The 18,758-nt window shown below is 39.8% G+C and overlaps 1 protein-coding gene across 4 annotated transcripts in view; it reads right to left on the bottom strand.

Moving 5' to 3' along the window:
* Positions 1-18,758, bottom strand: part of LOC150089187 (dachshund homolog 1-like) — a 279,932-nt gene that overhangs the window by 100,051 nt on the left and 161,123 nt on the right. For all 4 annotated transcript variants that reach the window (XM_090388287.1, XM_090388294.1, XM_090388303.1 and 1 more), the window contains one exon: positions 4,999-5,290. In XM_090388287.1, coding sequence (XP_090244413.1) covers positions 4,999-5,290 — 292 coding nt within the window. The remainder of the gene's footprint in view (positions 1-4,998; positions 5,291-18,758) is intronic.

The following is an 18,758-nucleotide window of genomic DNA, read 5'->3' as shown; positions in this document are numbered from 1 at the left end:
CTTATTGATTGAGTTTCTCCAAATTTTTCTATAGGATTTTTCCAAAGATTGGCGATATAAGCCAGTAACATTCCCTGCAGACCAACAACAATGAAAGAGACACTGGTGATCGCAATTAAGTGGGAATTTTCATGACAGTTTAAAAGGTGGGTATTAATGGATTCTCCAAGGGCAATAGGATAATAACTGGGCGGTAAAGACTGATCCTTTGCTTGGAGCAGGCTGGATATGGGTAGAAGAGAAGATACGTGAGAAGACAAACTGTGAGCTAACTCTGAAGCCCCATAGAATAATTGGAGAAATACCATCAAAATAAGAAGGCGGGAATAGTAGAATTTGCCACGATTACTAGTAGTACAGGGTTTAGAAGTAAAGTAGGATGTTAGCTCTACTTTAATAAATGTTGTTTTTGAATCATTGGGACTCAAAATAGAGTGGAAATTTAAATAGACGAGGTTGCAACCAGTAACTTCGGCAAAGAATCGGAAAGTATTCCATCTGTGAGAATGATATCAGCGATGCGACCAGATGCCCTGGGTATGCTCTATGAAATCATTCGTTTCTTTTCCAGAGCATTTTCAAAGAGGTGACAATATAAGATCCTCTGAAATCGAACCTCAATATTTTAACGAGTATTTAAGAATATCAAGGCGCTGGTGGACCTGCATCTTATAGGACAACTGACGTCTTTTCAAAACCCAGTAGCCTTAGAGATTATGCTGCACCCTAAATTGCATTGAACTCACCATTCACATCAATTCATTTTTAAGTAGAATCGGAAGCATCTGATTTGGAATGAGAAGAGATTGAGCCATCTGTGCTTTTCTGGGAAAATCAAGATTGTACTTATAAACTGATTTTCAAAGAACCTGCATGTGCAGAAAATTTAGTAGTCGCTATCGCCCATCTAGCATAATCAAAAAGTTAGATGTGAAGACGATGGTTTTGGTCATTGAACCATCAGTAGTTATCAGAAATCAGATGAGCTCATTCACCCTGTTGTTAAATGCTGTTGGTTCGCACTTCAATTTAATGGATGGCAAGGCTACACCATACACTTGGGGGAGTGGCAGGTGTAGAGTGACACTTTAACTTGGATTTACTGACAAATCATTATTGATCTTAATCCCATAGAGAATACGTTTTCAGGTTTGGATCCCTATTTTTTTAATGAAAGAGGGACAGATGAGTAGAATTCAAGGTTATTGAGATATATTGACAATATTTTAATGCGGATTAACTGTCTAGGGCAGTAGCTTCCTAAATGTGTTCCGTGGAGCCATTGCGTTCGTCAAAGGGATCCCAGTGGTTCTGAAAATGCTTCTTTAGTTTTTAATATTTGATGTTTTATTTCATTTGCACACGTTTTAAAAACTCATTTATCGCTTCGATAAAACCACTGAATGATTTTTAAAATTAAAAAAAAAAAAAACAACAACAAACTCATTTTCAAATGTAAACTTAACTACGAATATTATAGTGATCCGGAAATGGAAGTGAGGAAGCCAAGAAATTTTGTTTTTAAATATAGTCCCTGATGTAAGGGAATGCTATGAAAAGTCTTCATTGGCTCCAGTGAAGTCCCAAACGATGTAAGAGCAGATGGACAGACAGACAAACTGATTATATTGAAAGCTAAAAATATATTTAAGTTCGAAGTACCAACGTGACATCTCAGATTATCAAATGAGCCAATGTTACCAATTGTGCTACTCAAATAGAAAACAGACTCAAAAAAGCATTCTTCGCCTTTTTCATCACTTCCAAATGCATCCAACTTTCCAAACGAAGCGCTGCTTTCTCCAAAATGTTAGGTTAATAAATAAATAAATTTTCAAAGTGGCCAATCTCTAATTGGGCGAATTAACCACGCTTAATCCAACTCCTAATTTGGGGTCTCGGTGCAAAATCCGTGGCGTGAAGAATTGGAATTTCCGACAGAGAGAAAGAGATTATGAATAGAAGGAAAGAAGAAATGATTCCGACCCGACTTCTATTTAGAGCAAATACGGTGGGAGACGCGCCTTTTTTCATGCACCCTAACCTATTTGCCTTCCCCCCCTCGTCCCCTTCGATGCCTTTTACAGGGAGGAGGTATTGCCCACCCAGAATGTGATTAATTCGTCCGTTTTCATTGTGAGACAAGCGGGTTTTTCTTTATCTCTACCACTTGCTGAAAGGAACTCTAATGGTGACACAAAAGAATACAATTTAGTGCACGTCATGGACCGCCATATTATCGCTCTATAGCCATCGCTAAGGATCCGCCCCGCGCCTTTCAACTGTCTCGGACTCGACTTTGCCGTTTCCGCTATCAACTCATTGTATTCATTCTCCGACATTGATGACATCTGGCGGGAACCTCCCTCCACCTGCCTTGCCGCATAAGGTAGTTTCCGAGACACACGAAAGAAGGGGATGGAAGGGGATGTCTAATAGCACGCGATGTTCATACAGATGAAAAAAGCGATCATGTAATCCAGTACGTGGGAATGTTCGAGGAGAGGCTCGCGCAGCAGAATAGCGCCAGGGAAGGTTTTATATAAACGTCATAAGCAGTGACCCCACCTTACTGAGCAAAAAAGAGACAGAAACCGTACGAAATTTTAGCCGACTGCGCGAAGATCACGAACACGTGGGAGCGTGTTGAACGGTTGTATAACGAAGATTGCGGACGCTGTAAAGATGGCGTCGATAAGGCGAGCAACACCTTTCGGTCGAATGTAGACATCTGCATTTTCAGCGCTAAGTAATCTCACGCGCCACTGTTACACTCGTGTCTTCGGGGTTCGGGGGGGCCGCCGTGGATTTTTCTCCCTCGAAACCCAGCCAGGACACGGCATAAAAGGAGAGGCGATGGCTATCTACTCCTTGGGGGTGGGTTCGAAGGAGAAAGTTGAAGCAACGAGTAACGAGTTTTGGTTATCTCTCAATCTACCGGCAAACAAACCAAATAAACAACCGGAAATGAGGTGGTAGTAGTTCCGTAAAGGGCTGACCAAAGATTTATGGCTTTTTGAGATGGGAGGATGGAAATGGGCCCACTATCAGTCAGTGGCCCCTTCTTGAAGTCTGTTGAATAAAACGAACATTCTTACTCAAACTCATAGTCGAATAATAATTTAATTATATTATGTTGAGGAATTTGAACTCCTTCTTAAGACAGCTTACCTAAACGAAGGACAGTCTGGAATAAAAGTTTCATTGGAGTTAGTTTTACTGAAGTAATTTAGGAGAAAATGTGTGGGAAGCGAGAGTCAAAGTATTGATGTTCTAGCATGGTTAGAAAAGTTGTCAGTTTTACATTTTTCAACATAAAGATACTAAATATACACTTTGAAAATCAAATTACTTCTAACAGTTTGAAACCTTCTATGAATTGAGTAAAAAAAACTCGACTTTCGGTGGACATATTTTCATAAAACGTCATATTTGAATCTCTCAGATTTGTTGAGCCATCCCAAAAGGGTCCCCCGTGAGAGTAGTTTCATCACTTGCTTCTTGTTTGAAGAGGTTTGGTTGCAAGAGAGGTCTTCGAGTCCGACCTTAGAGAATTTCTAAAAGACCTCTTCAATCGGGGATGTAGTTAGCCAATCTCAAGGTGGATGGAGTAGTTACTCCCCCGTGAGTTACTCCAGGATTTTTAGTCCACACAACATGCAAATTGACCCATGAACACACCTGCACAGATAAATGCACATGGCGCGATATGATCTAAGTTGGTTCACAAATCTCATCTCACGGATATTCATCAATTGCACATCCTGTGAAAAAGCTAAATTGGTAAACATATCAGAGTATCATATACAAGTTTAACACTTAAGCAGCGTTATTTCAATATTCAGCTTTTCCGTATTCGATGTACACTTTTTATTGCTTGGGGATTTGGAAAACCTTTTGAAATTATTTCTTGGGGCCAGGGAAGTGCACGCTCCTCATTACAATCACACTAACTGACGTCAGCAAAGGAAATGCAGTGCAGAGTGAGGACGTGGTTAGTGAAACTATATTTTTGGAATGGTGTCGCGGTTGAAGAATTACAGATTACACGGTTGTTTTGTCCTTCCCGATGACACTATTGGCCACCGATCCACGAGAAATGTCGAGATCCCAGGCAATCTGTCATCGTCTCTGACCACACCCTGAACGGTCTATAATACGGGCTCTGCTGAAAGGAAAAATGTAGAAGGATGGCCCGATTTTTAACGTTGAGACGTCTAGCCTTTTGTGTATAAGAAATGATGGAATGTATACATTCTATTTTCGCTTTGAAAAGAATTGGTGTAGGAATACTATTTCAGTTGCACAGCGATATATCTCCACCATAGTTTGGTTGCGTATTATTCTGTACAAGAGTGTATTCACGGGTCGGATTGATTTATCCACTACTTCGGTTAATTTCAACAAACACTGCTATTTGGGTCAGGTGAGCCATTAATTATTTTCTTAATAGATCTGGTATTTATTCATTTTGCAACAAATGGATTGCATCAGGCCAGATGGCGTCCAAAGACCATTCGTGTTCAAATGTAGAATTAATTGTACTGAGTTAAGCTGAGTACATTATATACAAAGTTAGAAGATGTTTATAATGATGCTGTTTTTGAGACTACTCCTGAACTTGTTTGGGACATTCCACCATTCCTGCTGACCCACTTAAAGCAATGTGAATCAATGCCAATTCAGTTTGTTGATGCTAATCATTCTGCAGGTATGAAGATATGTTTAACCACGCAAGCATCTGAGAGCAGTGTTTGTTTTCATTCCGTTTTTCCTATGAGGGGAAAGACAAAGATATTGAGTTAGATTATGGAGCTTTAAAATTCTAGTTCAAAATAAACACACCTCACAAATATTCTACATAAAATTCCTTACAGGTCCTCGATGCAGTGGCCCATGCGTGCTATGATAATAACGCCACCTGGTGACTATGCTTGTCGAATATTCAACATAAAAAACCCGTTCAATCGATTGTAAACAGACTGAATCGTCACCTACCGGGAGGAGTTCATCAGGTCCTGTCCGTGGGATTGCCTCTCTTTGATCACCGAACTGTCGCTGCGAGAGGTCAGACTATGTCCGTGAGCGTGATTACTGGCTGATAAAGGGAGAGACACGTTACCGGCCATCATAGAGTTGTGATGGGCTGCCGCATGGTTGAGTGCCATGAACGGGAGGGGGTTGATGTGAGGGGGTGCTCCACTTGCAGCAGCCGCTGCTACAGCTGCCTGAGCCGCCGCATGATGACTGTAACCGTTAGGAAGCATGTGCGTTTTGTCGAGTCGCTCACCTAAAAGAAAAAAAAAAAGAGAAAAAATAATAAATACCAAAGCGAGTCTGAACTGGTGGACATTATGTAAACAGCAATAACCGTATAATCACATAGGCGTTGGACCAAAGAATCCAGATTAAAAATAAAGAGAAAACCTAACTAACAACCCCCCTAATATAAAAAAGCTGCCCCCTCTATCCAGAGAACAAATCCACATCACCCAAAGCAGCATCAAGTACATTGAGTTACAACTCCAAGCGAAAGAATTGCATTTTTTTTGGTCTTATTATTCCAACGATTCTTCCATCCGCTAAATTTCTGCTAATTTCTCTCCCGGTTTTGTACTTTCTTTCAAATGAGTGCAGACAATTACAGAAAAGGCCCACTGGGATTAGAAAAGAAACTGTACCCTCAGAGCGGTTGGTCCCCGTGTTAATTTTGATGATTCTTTTCAAGTGTCACGCGAATAAGGGTCGTGTTTTTTACGCGCATTACGAGTTACCCTTGCACTGTGTGCGCTGCAAAATTAAAAAGCTAATAGTACTTCATATAATTAGACAGTTTCTTACTTTCGTTTGTTCCTCGTTTTTCTTTTGTACATGTGGCGTTGGATGGGCGGGTGTGAGCTCTATTGAGTTAAATTACTCCGCGTTGTAGGTTCATCTGACGCTACTGCTTGCGGCAGTCTTTACAACTGGGATTTTATTGCCCTTGAGCAAGAACTCGTCCTGACATATCGCTTACATGCGCCCAAAAAAAAAAGTCCAAAAACATTAGTTTTTAAACATTGGGCAACAGTTTTATACAAGGGTAAAAAATCTCAAAATTCTAAAGCCATTTTCGTGTGTTAATTGGCTTCTTGGAGGAATAGTCCTAATTATGTTTATGGCAATACCAATAACAGTCCAGATTAAGAATAGTTCGGACTGTTAATGTCTGAATCATTATATAATAATAATAATTATAATAGTTAAAGACAAATGCGTTCTCATTCATTTCAGTTAAAGTTTTTGATGTCTTTTAGAAATCGATTTATCTTGAGAAAGTTTAAGTATTCGTTGATAGCGAACATTAACCTTGGGAATAAAAGATAGCAGTGACAACCCCCAGATGGAGGGGAGGGCACAGCTAATCGGGTACAGAAACAGACATATTGAGAAGTAAAATCAAATTTTAATCCTTAGTGAAACTGAGAGGGGGAACACGGATCTAATTTCAGGTGGCACTAGTCCGTCCCTTTTCCCTCTCTTGCTGTGGTGATGACCTTCATCTCAGGAGAAGCTCACTTAAGCGTGACATTTCAGTGGTCGTTTATTTTACTAACCAACCGACTCACCAGATGGCGACACCACAGCTGTCTTCTGTTAGTTACCAAGGGAGGTCAAAGTGTGGTTTCCGGCTGATCTATTGGCGAGACAAAATGTGCAAACAGAGTTCTCTTAATACCTTTGGTACGTTTTTGAGTTGGAGATGTGATTTCTACTCTTAAGTACAAATTAACTACGTAAATTATTATTACTAATAAATTATTACGTATGAACGAGCCACAGGAGGCTATTTTTTAAAGATACTCCTTCGTAATGAATTTCATCTTTGGTGGGCGATCTGTGCTCAATTTTCTTGGACGGAATTTTCGTTGTTCCATTCTCCCCATCCATTCCAAATAAAGAATTCCCAGAGAGCATCAATGAGTGTGGTGGTGGTGGTGCGCGTTTGGGTTTCTTTTTGTTGTGGCCCTGTTTAATTAATGTTGGTGGAAGGCAATAATATGCTCGATGATTGGTTGTTCTTTGTTTATAAGGAGTTGAAGGACGGTTCCTTTTTTTTTCCTCTCTGAAAAAGTTGCGTTTCACAGAGAGAAAAAATCCAGCAATCTTCACATGAGGCGGACTGACTTGGCTATGATTATGAGCTTACAGCATCCCCCATCTGAAGTGTGAATCCGTTTGAAAAGTGGGTCAACCGTGAAAAGAGTCTTAAAATAATTCCGTCGGCGCTATCTGATTCCATTCATTCGCATTAACCTGAAAGCATTTGGGTGTGACTGCCCGAGGGTAGCGCAGCCTTCTAGAAAGTGATTACCGATTGTAAATTTGCCGACATGTCCAAAGTGAGAATAGATGCTTTCCTTAAGAGAAAACTGGGTGATCGCTTGTTGTATATCCCTCTGTTGTCCACCAGTTGGTGTCCAGAGTAAACAAAATCGCGTGGAATCATCAGCAAGCCAAGTTCTTGACTGAGGATAAGAAATCAGAGTTCTTATTTCTTATCCTCATGCTCAACAACCTTATTGACGTTGAATATATCAATCAGACAGGTTCAACGTCCAGCTCGTCAACTCTCAAGAGTTGAATAAAACTTACTCAGATTCCAACCCTGTTTATAAATAAGTACTCGTTGCCTACTTTAATTAGTGAATAGGGAAAATAAAGGGTAACAGGTTCGTGGAAAATTTAATCAACTTCGGTATGCTGGCTGATTAATTAGCTGAAATAAAAAATAAGAGGAAATAAAAAATGCTGTGATGTCAACTGTTATGTGCGAACTGTTGTCAGAAGTCAGAGTGAATGCTCATGGACATTGCAGTTTTTTCTTTTTTTTAGATAAGTTAATGGATAGAGACTTAATTAGAGGTTAACCATAAGGTTGAAAACAATGACATAACAAAGGCGGTGGAGGGGGAACTTTGTCTAGAGATGCGTGTTATGGTTAGCTTCCAAATCTTATTAAGATGTTTTTCAAGAGAGAGAAGCTGATAAAAAGTTCTTGCAAGCACGAAATGTTTTCCAGCTAATGTTCTCGTGAATATAGACAGTAGCGCCGCGTTCTTTTAAAACAAGTTGTAAAGGGCAAGGATTGATTCGAGGAACCAGCAGAAGTTGAGAAATACTCATCTAGATGGAACTTTTGCGATTTCCATACCCATCAATCTTGGTTAGTCTTGAGAGAGGGGTGTAGGAAGTTTTATCTCTCTTCGCGGGGGTTTTCAATCCTCGAAAGAGACGAACCAGTCATGGAATGCATCGTTTACAGAACTATTATGTTAACATCTCATGGCCTTAGCACACATTCTAAGCGATCAAAAGTAACCCAAATCTTCCTAAGAATGTATCCGTTCACAGTTTCAGACGATATTCCATAAATGTTAAGGATAACTGGCAATAACTTCGAACACTTCCACTGTCTTGGAAGAAAATCTCATTCATAAAAACCTAAGGAAAAGCTCAGGATGTCCTGAATATCATTTCGGCTACTGTACTTTAAAGTGATTGCCATTATCAGTAATACAACTGCTCATACCCACCTGAAGCAAAAATCCTCCGCGTCCAGCCTTTCTAAAGAAATTCAGATTACATTTGAATTAATGCGTGCTTGAAACGTTTGCGCTTTCAGAAACGTTACTTGAGGTTATTCTTCGCACCTTGACCAACTGGAAGATCAACATTCCCATGAAGAATTCCACTCAAAGATTATTCTAATTTTTAGCGTGCATATCGGCCCAAAAACAAAAACGTTTCGCTTCATGGCTTTCATTTCTGACTCAAGGACCCAAAACATTTTAGAAACTCTGCTGGTATCCATGCTGATTTGGATCTTTCGCAGTTCTCGACGTCACGTGGTTCAAGCAGTTTTACAAGGATGGGAATATGGGATATTTCAGGCTCAACCATATTTCCCCCATAATAAAATAATTAAACTCTTATTGATTCACTTCTATGAGAGGATTGACCCTTAAAAACAAGTTTTCGTGATGTTCACTCTGGGCTGTATTATTCCTGACTGAATGCTTTCAAATGAATTATGATTTTCCTTTCCAAACCTCACTAGATGCAAGTCATGATTAGACGTGTTATTCCAGCGGAAGCGTCGACAAGGATAGTGTGGAGGCAACCCATGTATCGACGTAGTGTCTAGGGTTTTTAATCAATAGTGAAGGTTCCTACTTTTGATTGATTGATAAAACTCGCAATGAGAGTAAGTCGGCTCGGAAGAAGATACTCCAGGAACTAGGGAAGTCACGCAGACATCACCAAACCCAAGTGGAGAAAGTACAAATTCTGAATCCTTTCCGCCAGATTCATAAACGCGTCCTCCGTGCTTTTTTAAAAACTATAACAAGTCAACCATCTGCGCTTCCTTATCCTGCTTGGCGGACCTGCAGGGATGGTAGTTTCGTTAATATAGAACGGCAAGAACCTCTTTACACCAATTCAGCAAGAAACTCAGACCAATGGGTTTACTCTGTTGTTTGAAACTACGCTTCTCGCGCGCCTTATGCGCAGAAGAATCAGTTTAGAATTGTGTCGAGTGGTGTCAGTAGTCGGTGGAGAATTTTGATAGTTCCTATTGAGAGGAACTACCGAAATTAGAGCAGGTAAGGATAAGAGGGAAGGTCCATCGGTAGATTACGGTTGGTTTGAAAGGAGACAGAGGGTTATCGTGAATGGTTATTCTTCACAGATGAGTCAAGTGGGGGGGGGGGTTCCTTTGGGATCAGTGCTCGGACCTCACTTGTCTTGTCTTTCTAAATGATGTCGATGAGGGAATACAAGGGACGCTATCGAAAGTTGTTGATGACCTAAAATGCTAAAATCTTAGAAAGAACAGAAGACTACACCTAACGATGTCCACCTTCAGGCAGCGTCTTGTGGAACTTCAATTCCAAATTCCATAATACACTATAAACAATCTGAAATGGAGAGAACTTGACTATTTCAGGTCATTTGTTAGCCTGTTTTGCCTAATTACTTTTAATTGTCATTTAAATACACTTACTGGCCAAAAAATTAGAAATCTGTATTCACTATCTAGTAGGGCGACCCGAATTGCAGTAGGACTGCCCAAATTACAGTTCGTGCACGTTTTGGCGTGGATTCCACTAGATGTGTGAGGGAATTAGCTTCGGATTTAACCATTCTTTCATCTGAACGTTTATTAGCTGCTGCTGTACTGTGAGGCCGAACTGCCTTTTCAACATATCCCAAACATCCTCAATTAGATTCAGATCTGAAGAATCAAGTGGGCAAGGTAGATGTTGGAAATCCTGTGATGTTTCTCTAACTATTCAGATACAATTTTTGCACGGTGGATAGTTGCGTTGTCGTCTTGAAAGATTTCGGGCGAAAATGAAGAATTGAAGGCGAATTTGGTCCAATACAAGAAAACGATATTTATTATAGGCACAATAACACTACAATTCATTCCGTACAAAAAGAAAATACCCCATACCATGGTATCACCTCCAGTCATTTCAGTGGTGAACACGAGACAGTTCGGTTGCTTGGCTTCATGAGGTTCACTTTACAGTTTTACCCTACCAATTGGTCCAACAAAAACACCACTAAGAACCTCCAGGAGAGCGTACAGTATTTGATTCCAAGTAACTTGCGATCATATCATGAGGGAAGCAATTTTTCCCCTATTGCTAGCCATTGTGAGATAAATGGCAGCAACTCCAAACGAGTAGGTTGGGGCTATGGGATAAAACAAAAGGTGTCTGACCTACGTTACTGATACTTTGGTGAGTGAATCATATAAGGGTTCATTTTGTTTTCTGGAGAAGAGTATAAGACCTTTTGGAGAAGGAATGATTGCTATTTACAGTAATTGTGTAATCTTTTCGGAGTCTATAATTATAAACGGTTAACGAGTGATTTATGAGTCAGAATTTCTTAAAGTTGAGTGTTGTTAATCCATTGCGTGCATTCATAAAATCGCTTGGATATTAAGGCTTGGAGGTAGTAACGCATCTAGAAGAAAGAACTTCCAGTATGTAGACAGAAGTATTCTACATGCATAGTATGTCCAGATATTTGTTTAAATAATCCTTTCGTCGATTTATGGGGAACAGCGGATTCAAATACAAACTGCCCATTCATAACCATATGGATGATGAGAAGATTTAGCAACGCGTGTCTGTTTAGGATGGGTATTTGGTGAGAATTCAGATCATTACAGGAAGCAAAATGGAGAATTCATTTGCTTGAATTCTCCATTTTGCAAACACAAAATTAATCTTAATTAGATTGCCCGTCTGAAGATGCAATGTTTTGCTCTTTTACTGAATGGAAGCCAATGAAGAATCAAATGGATCACTCGAAGCCTTTGAAATGTGGGCCAGGAGACGAATGCACGAAGTGAGTTTAACTGAGAGAGGTACAAATGGAAATGAATTAAGAGGGGATTCATGAACGTTATAAGGGACATCAAAGTCGCGTATTTCGGAAGCACTCAAAGGCACGAGGAATTTAGAATAACACAAATACACTATTGGACAAAACTTAAGGTATGAGAACAAAAGTGTCGTATATTACAAAATAATTGACGTGTACGTTTTGATAGATTTCAGACCTTAAAAGGAGGTATGATTATTGTGACCACCAGGCACCACTCATAACACACTCGTGCTCTTAATGAGCATGCTTTAAACACCTGATGGAAGCGAAGCATGGAGATATATTTCCACAAGATATTAGACCAGCTCTAATAAACGGACTGTTTCTCAAATATAGATAAGGTCAAGTAATGCTTGTAATCTCTAATTTCCCATGAAAGTGTCCTGTAAGTTAATATATAAACAATATCATAATAATTATTCTTGACAGATATCCCGCGTCAGTTTTCTGCGCTTCTTCATACTATCTGTTGATATGTTTTAAATAAACCCAAAGATAACCACATGTCCTTGCACATCAAGCACAAGTTCTTTTTGATTCAAGAAAATGACTGGTAGCATAACAAGGTGACCAAGATAATCAAATCTATTCTAGAATGTAATTTCCAATTCGATTTCTCTTCCTATTGACCGGTCTGACTTCTTCTGGAAAAATACCTCATTTGCCACATGTTCTGAACATCCTTGCGTAAATCTGAGGACTCTTAGCAGACGTAAGATAAGTATTTCAAGACTTTATGAACATTTAACTAAGCTGTCGTAGGTGGTGGGGGGGCAAAAAGCAGTCGGGGGTTATTTTCTCCCCGTGTTGTTTGTAGTGGAGTGGCCAAGCAGGTTGTGTATGCACTAATTACGCTGGTAAAGATTGTTCGTAGTAAATCAACGCGATTAAGGAGCTGGCTCCACTGTCGTGAGAACCGGACATGTGTGAGTAGAACGTGGAGTTCAAAGAGAGATGCCATCCGAGAAGTGGTTATTTATCTGTTTGCTTTACCCTACATAACCTGACTGTTTTGGGGCTTCAACAGTTTCTTCAAGAAGACTGTGGTGCCTCGGAAATCGTGCAGTAAATCTGCAACACGTTGGTTATTGTGGCTGTCCTGAGCAAAGCGATACTAAATATTAAAATTGCTGGTACTTCGTTGGTGTAATAAAATATTCACCCACTCGCTCGGCGAATGACCGAAAACAAAGTTCATTACATCGTTTATTCAATTTTCTAATTCATTTTTCTTTCTCCCTGCCTTCCTTTTATGTGCACTGACCTCTTCTCTCTCTCTTCTTAACGACTTTTCTCCCATTTTACGATATTAACATCCTTTAAGTTGGATATTACAAAATGTTCACAGACAGAAATTTTCCCTTTCGCGCGTCGTGGATTTACTCTGTAAGGATTCGATCAAAAAGAGGATTTCTTGTCTGGTGTGACCACAATTTCCATTGGCTCTTCCCTGGCGATCGTCACCTGTGGCGTTGCATCACCCCGACGATGATCGTAGACGAATATATGCTAAATGCTAGTACACCTAATTTCCGTTGGGACAAATTGTCTGCACCCCACCGTAGTACCACTTCCACCACTCCCCTCTTCGCAGGCAGCGACAGTACAGCCGGATATTTACCAACGACGGACGAAGCAGGTACACAGCCGACTTTGTGTACATAGTCCCTCTTTATCTCATTACACTGAGCTTACTAAAGCAAATTTCCCAAAGTTGAAGCGCTTTTGAGCTGCAGTTATCACAGACAGAAGCGTTGAGGCAAGAGCCAGACTTAGGTTTCAATACCCCATTCATCTCTGTCACCGCATCGCGGGCAGTACAAGTTCCACAACCGTCTACAGGGAATGGTTGAGGGGGGAAGTCTGGAGGTGGGGGACAGAGAAGTGGGTCCCGTCGCTGATTGTGGAGAGCCAGTTTAAACAATGACGCTTGTTCGAAATTATGACAATGTGTGATTATTGGCACAGCTGCTCCAGTTCTGACCTCCGCGCCTTCTCAGCGAAATCTGCTCTGCTTCAGCGTCTTGTAATGCACAAACAGCTAACCAGTTCGGGAGAGTGAAACTACACACATACAAACCGCGAGCGTGAGCGGTGACAAGTTTTCTGGTCTTTCTGCTTGATCCAATAAAAGTTGTCATTTTTCTCCGGATCCTGTAACTTGGTGGAATTATAACATTGTCCAGGAGTGGCTGCTCGCTGAAGAAATGCTTTTCTGGTTTTAATAACAGATCGCCATTCTGATGAAAACAGACAGATGGAGAGGGAGAGAGAGAGAGAGAGATGTATAATTGGGGATGTGGTTCAGCCGATGGTGTAGACTGCATATAAAGACCGGGCAGCAGATACTAAGATAAAAGATGGTAGTAATAATAAACTTAAAAGAACTGAGAGATTTATCGATTGGTGATTTTAATAAGAAGCATCGCTTATTTTTAAAAGAAACAATGCGAGTTCAGTCTATTTATGTCCCTGATTATTGTTTAATGCATCCTAATATCAGCCACGAAGTGCTTACAGCATCCCAATATCCAATTTGATATTCACTGCTTTTGGAGTCGAATAGAACGTCTTGAACTTTAACAAATTCTACCATTCTTGTGTTGAGCTGCTAAAGTGGAACTAGTTGGTTGTTCGTTTCCTTAAGGAATGTTAACTTGGGCTTCCATTAGGCAGAAGTTAAGGATTTTTGTGGAACACACATAACAATCAGTTGGGTCAAATGTTTTCATCCTAAAACCGATAAATTTTAATAATAAGACGAATATATCCATCAGTAATGCAAGTTTTAGCTTGACTGACTGTTCCTTGAATTTTTGGCCAAAGGCAATATTGCAGAATTTTATAAGGAAGCAAGTTTACCTCTATTTAAAAGTTCGTAAGTAGTTGAAATGTTTTTTAGGGATTCGTTTTCATTCTATAATTGCATTAGTAATACAAAACGTGCACGTATTTTATTTCATGATTTAGATGTAGTTATCTATGATAACGAATCCATCTCAAAGACAACACAATGATACGATGAAGTCTGGTCTCTTTTTCTCTCACGTGTCTGAGTTAATCGATCTCCTGCGGAGTTTGTAGGGTTTCATCCAAAATTCATTCATTCATTCATAACTACCCGCCTAATTTGCTATTGAACTAACGCTGTCTCAGTTAGCAATTAAATTGTCCTGTACATGAGGGGTAGTACATCCGTGAGAAATGGTGTTCGTTTGAGAAACAGTGCAATTGCAGGTTGGCGAAAGGATTATGGAATGAAATAAAAGTATTAGGAGATAATGTCATCACTAGAATGTGGTAATAATGGCCCTGGTAAAGATGATCCACCGGTAATTTGTACTACCACAGACCCACTTGAAGCTCTACTGATCAAGTGGTACGCAGCGTATGAAAATGACATTTCTGTGACATTTTTGCAGGTTTAATGAATGTCGCCAAGCGGGGTCACCTTCAGAATGAATGTCACGTGCATGTTCCAGTGATAAATCTACTTAACAGCCCCCGCCAGCATGGAAGTCAGCACCTTCTGCCAATTCGTTAAAGAGTTGAAATACTAATTCCAGATAAAGGACTTAACGCTAATCGGATTAGGGAACTGTGTAAGGACACACACACACACCCTGGACCGTAAACAGTGTCCCTCCTTTGTCTTCTCTTTCTTAGCCCCCACTCTCTTCCTTCATTTTGATTCTCGTAGCGTGCGAGAAATAGCCCTATTTCGTGGTGTTAAGAAGTTCCATTGAATATCAAATAATTATCAGTTTCAGCTCATCGCTTTATCCGAAGGTATTGTACTGTGATCGGTATAGCCATTTTGTAACGCGTCTAACAGTCAGCTGGGTATGAGGCATTTTTGAACGTGCTGTTTAAAAACGTCCATCAGTAACGCTTATGCGCTCACCAACGATGTAAATAGGATGAATCACGTAACATTCCCCGATAGTGGACACAATCATCATCCTTCCCATTGGGTGGGAAAGGCATAGGTTCGAATCCCGTCAATGAAGCCCCGGGTGCTAGGCGTTCCGTGGCCAAGCGATTTCAGTATTTGGTAAAGCGCTCTTTCTTATGAGTTTTTGCCATATGCAAATTATTTTGTTGTTCTAAATACCGTTTACTGCATTTCATATTAGAATAGCTCTTTCGCACTACGAGAAGTAGGCAAAGGTCCAGTAAGGAAAAACACCTTTCTGTTTCTTTTTCTTATATCACTAACACAACTAACAGTCGCTTGGTCACCTCATGGCATTGCTCTTGCCTCTCCGTGGAGGGGCCGAAAACCTGGTTGATTGTGGCAATCAAACCCGAATGAGAATGAAAACAGATGCGCTTCAAATGGACTATCCAACATTCTTTATATTGAGTTCACTAACGAATCAGTCACTAGATACACTGTCATCTTTTTATATTAAAAATATTTAGATTGTGTAGGCCGATTACCAAAAATGGTACGAAGACTCCAATCTGGCGTCTTATTAGTTGAAATTATCAGCGACGAACATCCCGAGTCTCTCCTGAAACTTATATCATTTGATGGAGTTCCTACCTCCTTATGCGACCCTTAAATCTTCCAAAAGTGTCATTTCATGGGGCCTTTTAAATAGCTCAGAGGAGGAGATTGTCCAATAACTACAGGACAAAAAAGTTAATCGAGCCAAGCGAATAATATTGAAGAAAGTCTGGAAAGTTTTGAAAAATTTATTCCTCCTCTTAGCATAATTTTTACTTTGTCTACACTTCCTTCATCAGTGAAAGTTGGATACCTATACTGTCTTATCCGTCCTTATATACCCAATCCTATAAGACGCTGTAAGTGTCAAAAGTCTGGATACTCCCAAATTGAATGCCGAGGAGGCAAATTGTGAATCAAAGGAACCTATTCATACCGATTGTAATGCCCAATATTTATGATGACCCAACTGCAAAGGCAATTATCCAACCGTTCCTAAATCTTGTGAGCAATGGAAACTAGAGGAAAATAAACTAGATATACAAGTTGAGAACAAAGTCTCATAGCCAGAAGAGAGAAACCATCTAAACATCTGTTACAAAATATGCCGAAACGTCCATATGCTGCAGATCACAGAAATACCAACCAATCTCAACTCAAACAGATATGTTAGTTCCTCCAAATGTGTCAATTTCGGAATGGGCTCGATCGCTACTGTAATCTGCATCTAAATCAATAATATTCCAGTCTCGATAGCGCTTAGTGCTCAATAAGCTCTAGTAATGTATCTGTATGTAAATACACTGCCGCCTATAAGTTTGGGATCACAGCATATGACAATTTTCGTTAATTTTTATTACACATTGAAAAAATAATATTGAAATGATTAATATTAAAAACTGTACTACTCTTTCATCAGAATATCCTCCACGAGATTTTATCAGTGCCTTTTATCAGTGCAGAAGTAGCATTCTGGCGATTAATTTTGTAATAAAAAAGGTAAATTGCAGCCATTAATCAACCCACTGCACGATGGAATCCTCCATAATCTGAAATAGACCATAATCTACCACGCTGGTCTAGTGCAGGTTGGCAGATCAACCGTATTTAGTAGTCAGGGGCTTGAACCCCGGTCTACTCAAGGAGCGTGGTGCTACTGCACTCCCGCTCCTGACCACACGGCTACAGAAGCCTTTTGGAGGAATTTTGTAATAGTGGCTTATTAGCATTATTCCAAGCGATCTGCAAGGTTCCCCATAAATTTTTGGAAGACAGGCAGACTTCACGGACGACTTCACTGTCTAGATGATCCCATAAAAGCTCTCTTGGGTTTAAATCAGGCGATTGTATGGACACGTCATAATTTGTGATACTCCCCCCTCTTGTTTAGTTGCTGGAAAGTCCCTACACAGCTTCGGATCATTGTCTTGTTGTAATATAAAATTTCTTTCACAAAGTTCAAAGGTTATTGCATGTTCAAGGATGCTTTTATAGTCTTCTTTTCTGAAAACTCCTTCAATTCTGACGGCCACCGACTCCAGAAAAACAGACGCAATCCCCATCATGATGGAGCCACCACCGTTCTTGACTGTAGGCACCAAATAATGTGGCACTATTTTTTCTTCAGTTGATTCTCACATAAACTCTACGCTTGGATCCAAAAATTTCAATTTTCGATTCATCCGTCCACAGTACGTTTTACCCCTCTCAGCTGTCTAATGTTGATGGCTCTTAGCCCAATCCAACTGTTTCTTTCGATTTTCCGGTTTTATTAAGTATTTTTGGATCGTTAGACGACCATTAAGTCCCTCTTGTTTAAGACGAAGTTTTGCATTGAATGCAGACAAGGGAGATTCTCTGTTCCTATTGAATTCAGCTCGAATATCAGGCGCAGTAAGTCGTCGATTGCCTTCAGAAACCTTTAAACTGACAGTCTCCTTGAATCGTAAATGGTAGTTCGTACTCCTTTAAGTGAAACACCTAGATTTTTTGCTAATATTTCTCGTGGAATAACTTTCTTTATAATCGCACTTAATTTTTCCTCAGTTCATTATTTCTTGCCACGTTTATCACGAAACACAAAAACCATACACCAAACGCTCTTTCTGAATGACGGGTGATCCATTTTATTATGTGCTCCTCTTACTCCTCAATTTGTATTATTGCACAACACTCTAGAATCATCTACAATCTTCTGTAAATGTTGAAACAATACTCCCACTGTCTAGAATATTCCAGAATCATCTACAACGTTCTACTATATTAAAGAATCTTTTACAATTTTCTACCACATCAGGAGTCGTCCACACTTTTCTGGAATATTCTCGAATATTCTTGAAATTTGCTAGATGTTTCTTAAATATTTAAGTTTTTTGAATTTTATATATAATATAAAATATTTTAATAACAATTGGTAAACAGGCTGGACCAACCTGTTTATATTGTAATCAAAGCTTAAAAAATTGAGAAAAATGAAATCTGATTCCAAACTTTTAGGCGGGAATGTGAACCCCTGGCACCACCATGCCGTGATGGGATTACTTATATATATCTTATATTGCACTTAAAGATTCTATTGTAGTCTATCTGCTAACAAGCGATAAATCTAACACCTCAAGTACCTGCTTCATTAAAATATCATACTCTTATTTTTTCGGCAAGATCGCTTACAAACAGTGTTCATGGAGGAGTAACCGTACTTAGTAGTCTCAAGAGTTCCTTACAAACGAATTCCTCTCCGCACCTGCTTATTAGCCGTTGTGGCACGTATTGTGATTGGCATTTCTTTAAAGCTCATTTCGATTTATCTTCCACCCAATCATCCATGTACAATCCAGTTAATGGAAAATCTTGTTTT

Source organism: Mastigoproctus giganteus, chromosome 2, assembly GCF_048544385.1.
Source record: "Mastigoproctus giganteus isolate SK-2022 chromosome 2, ASM4854438v1, whole genome shotgun sequence".
In the NCBI taxonomy this organism is placed as follows: domain Eukaryota; kingdom Metazoa; phylum Arthropoda; class Arachnida; order Uropygi; family Thelyphonidae; genus Mastigoproctus; species Mastigoproctus giganteus.
This window is presented reverse-complemented; position numbering and strand designations above follow the sequence as displayed.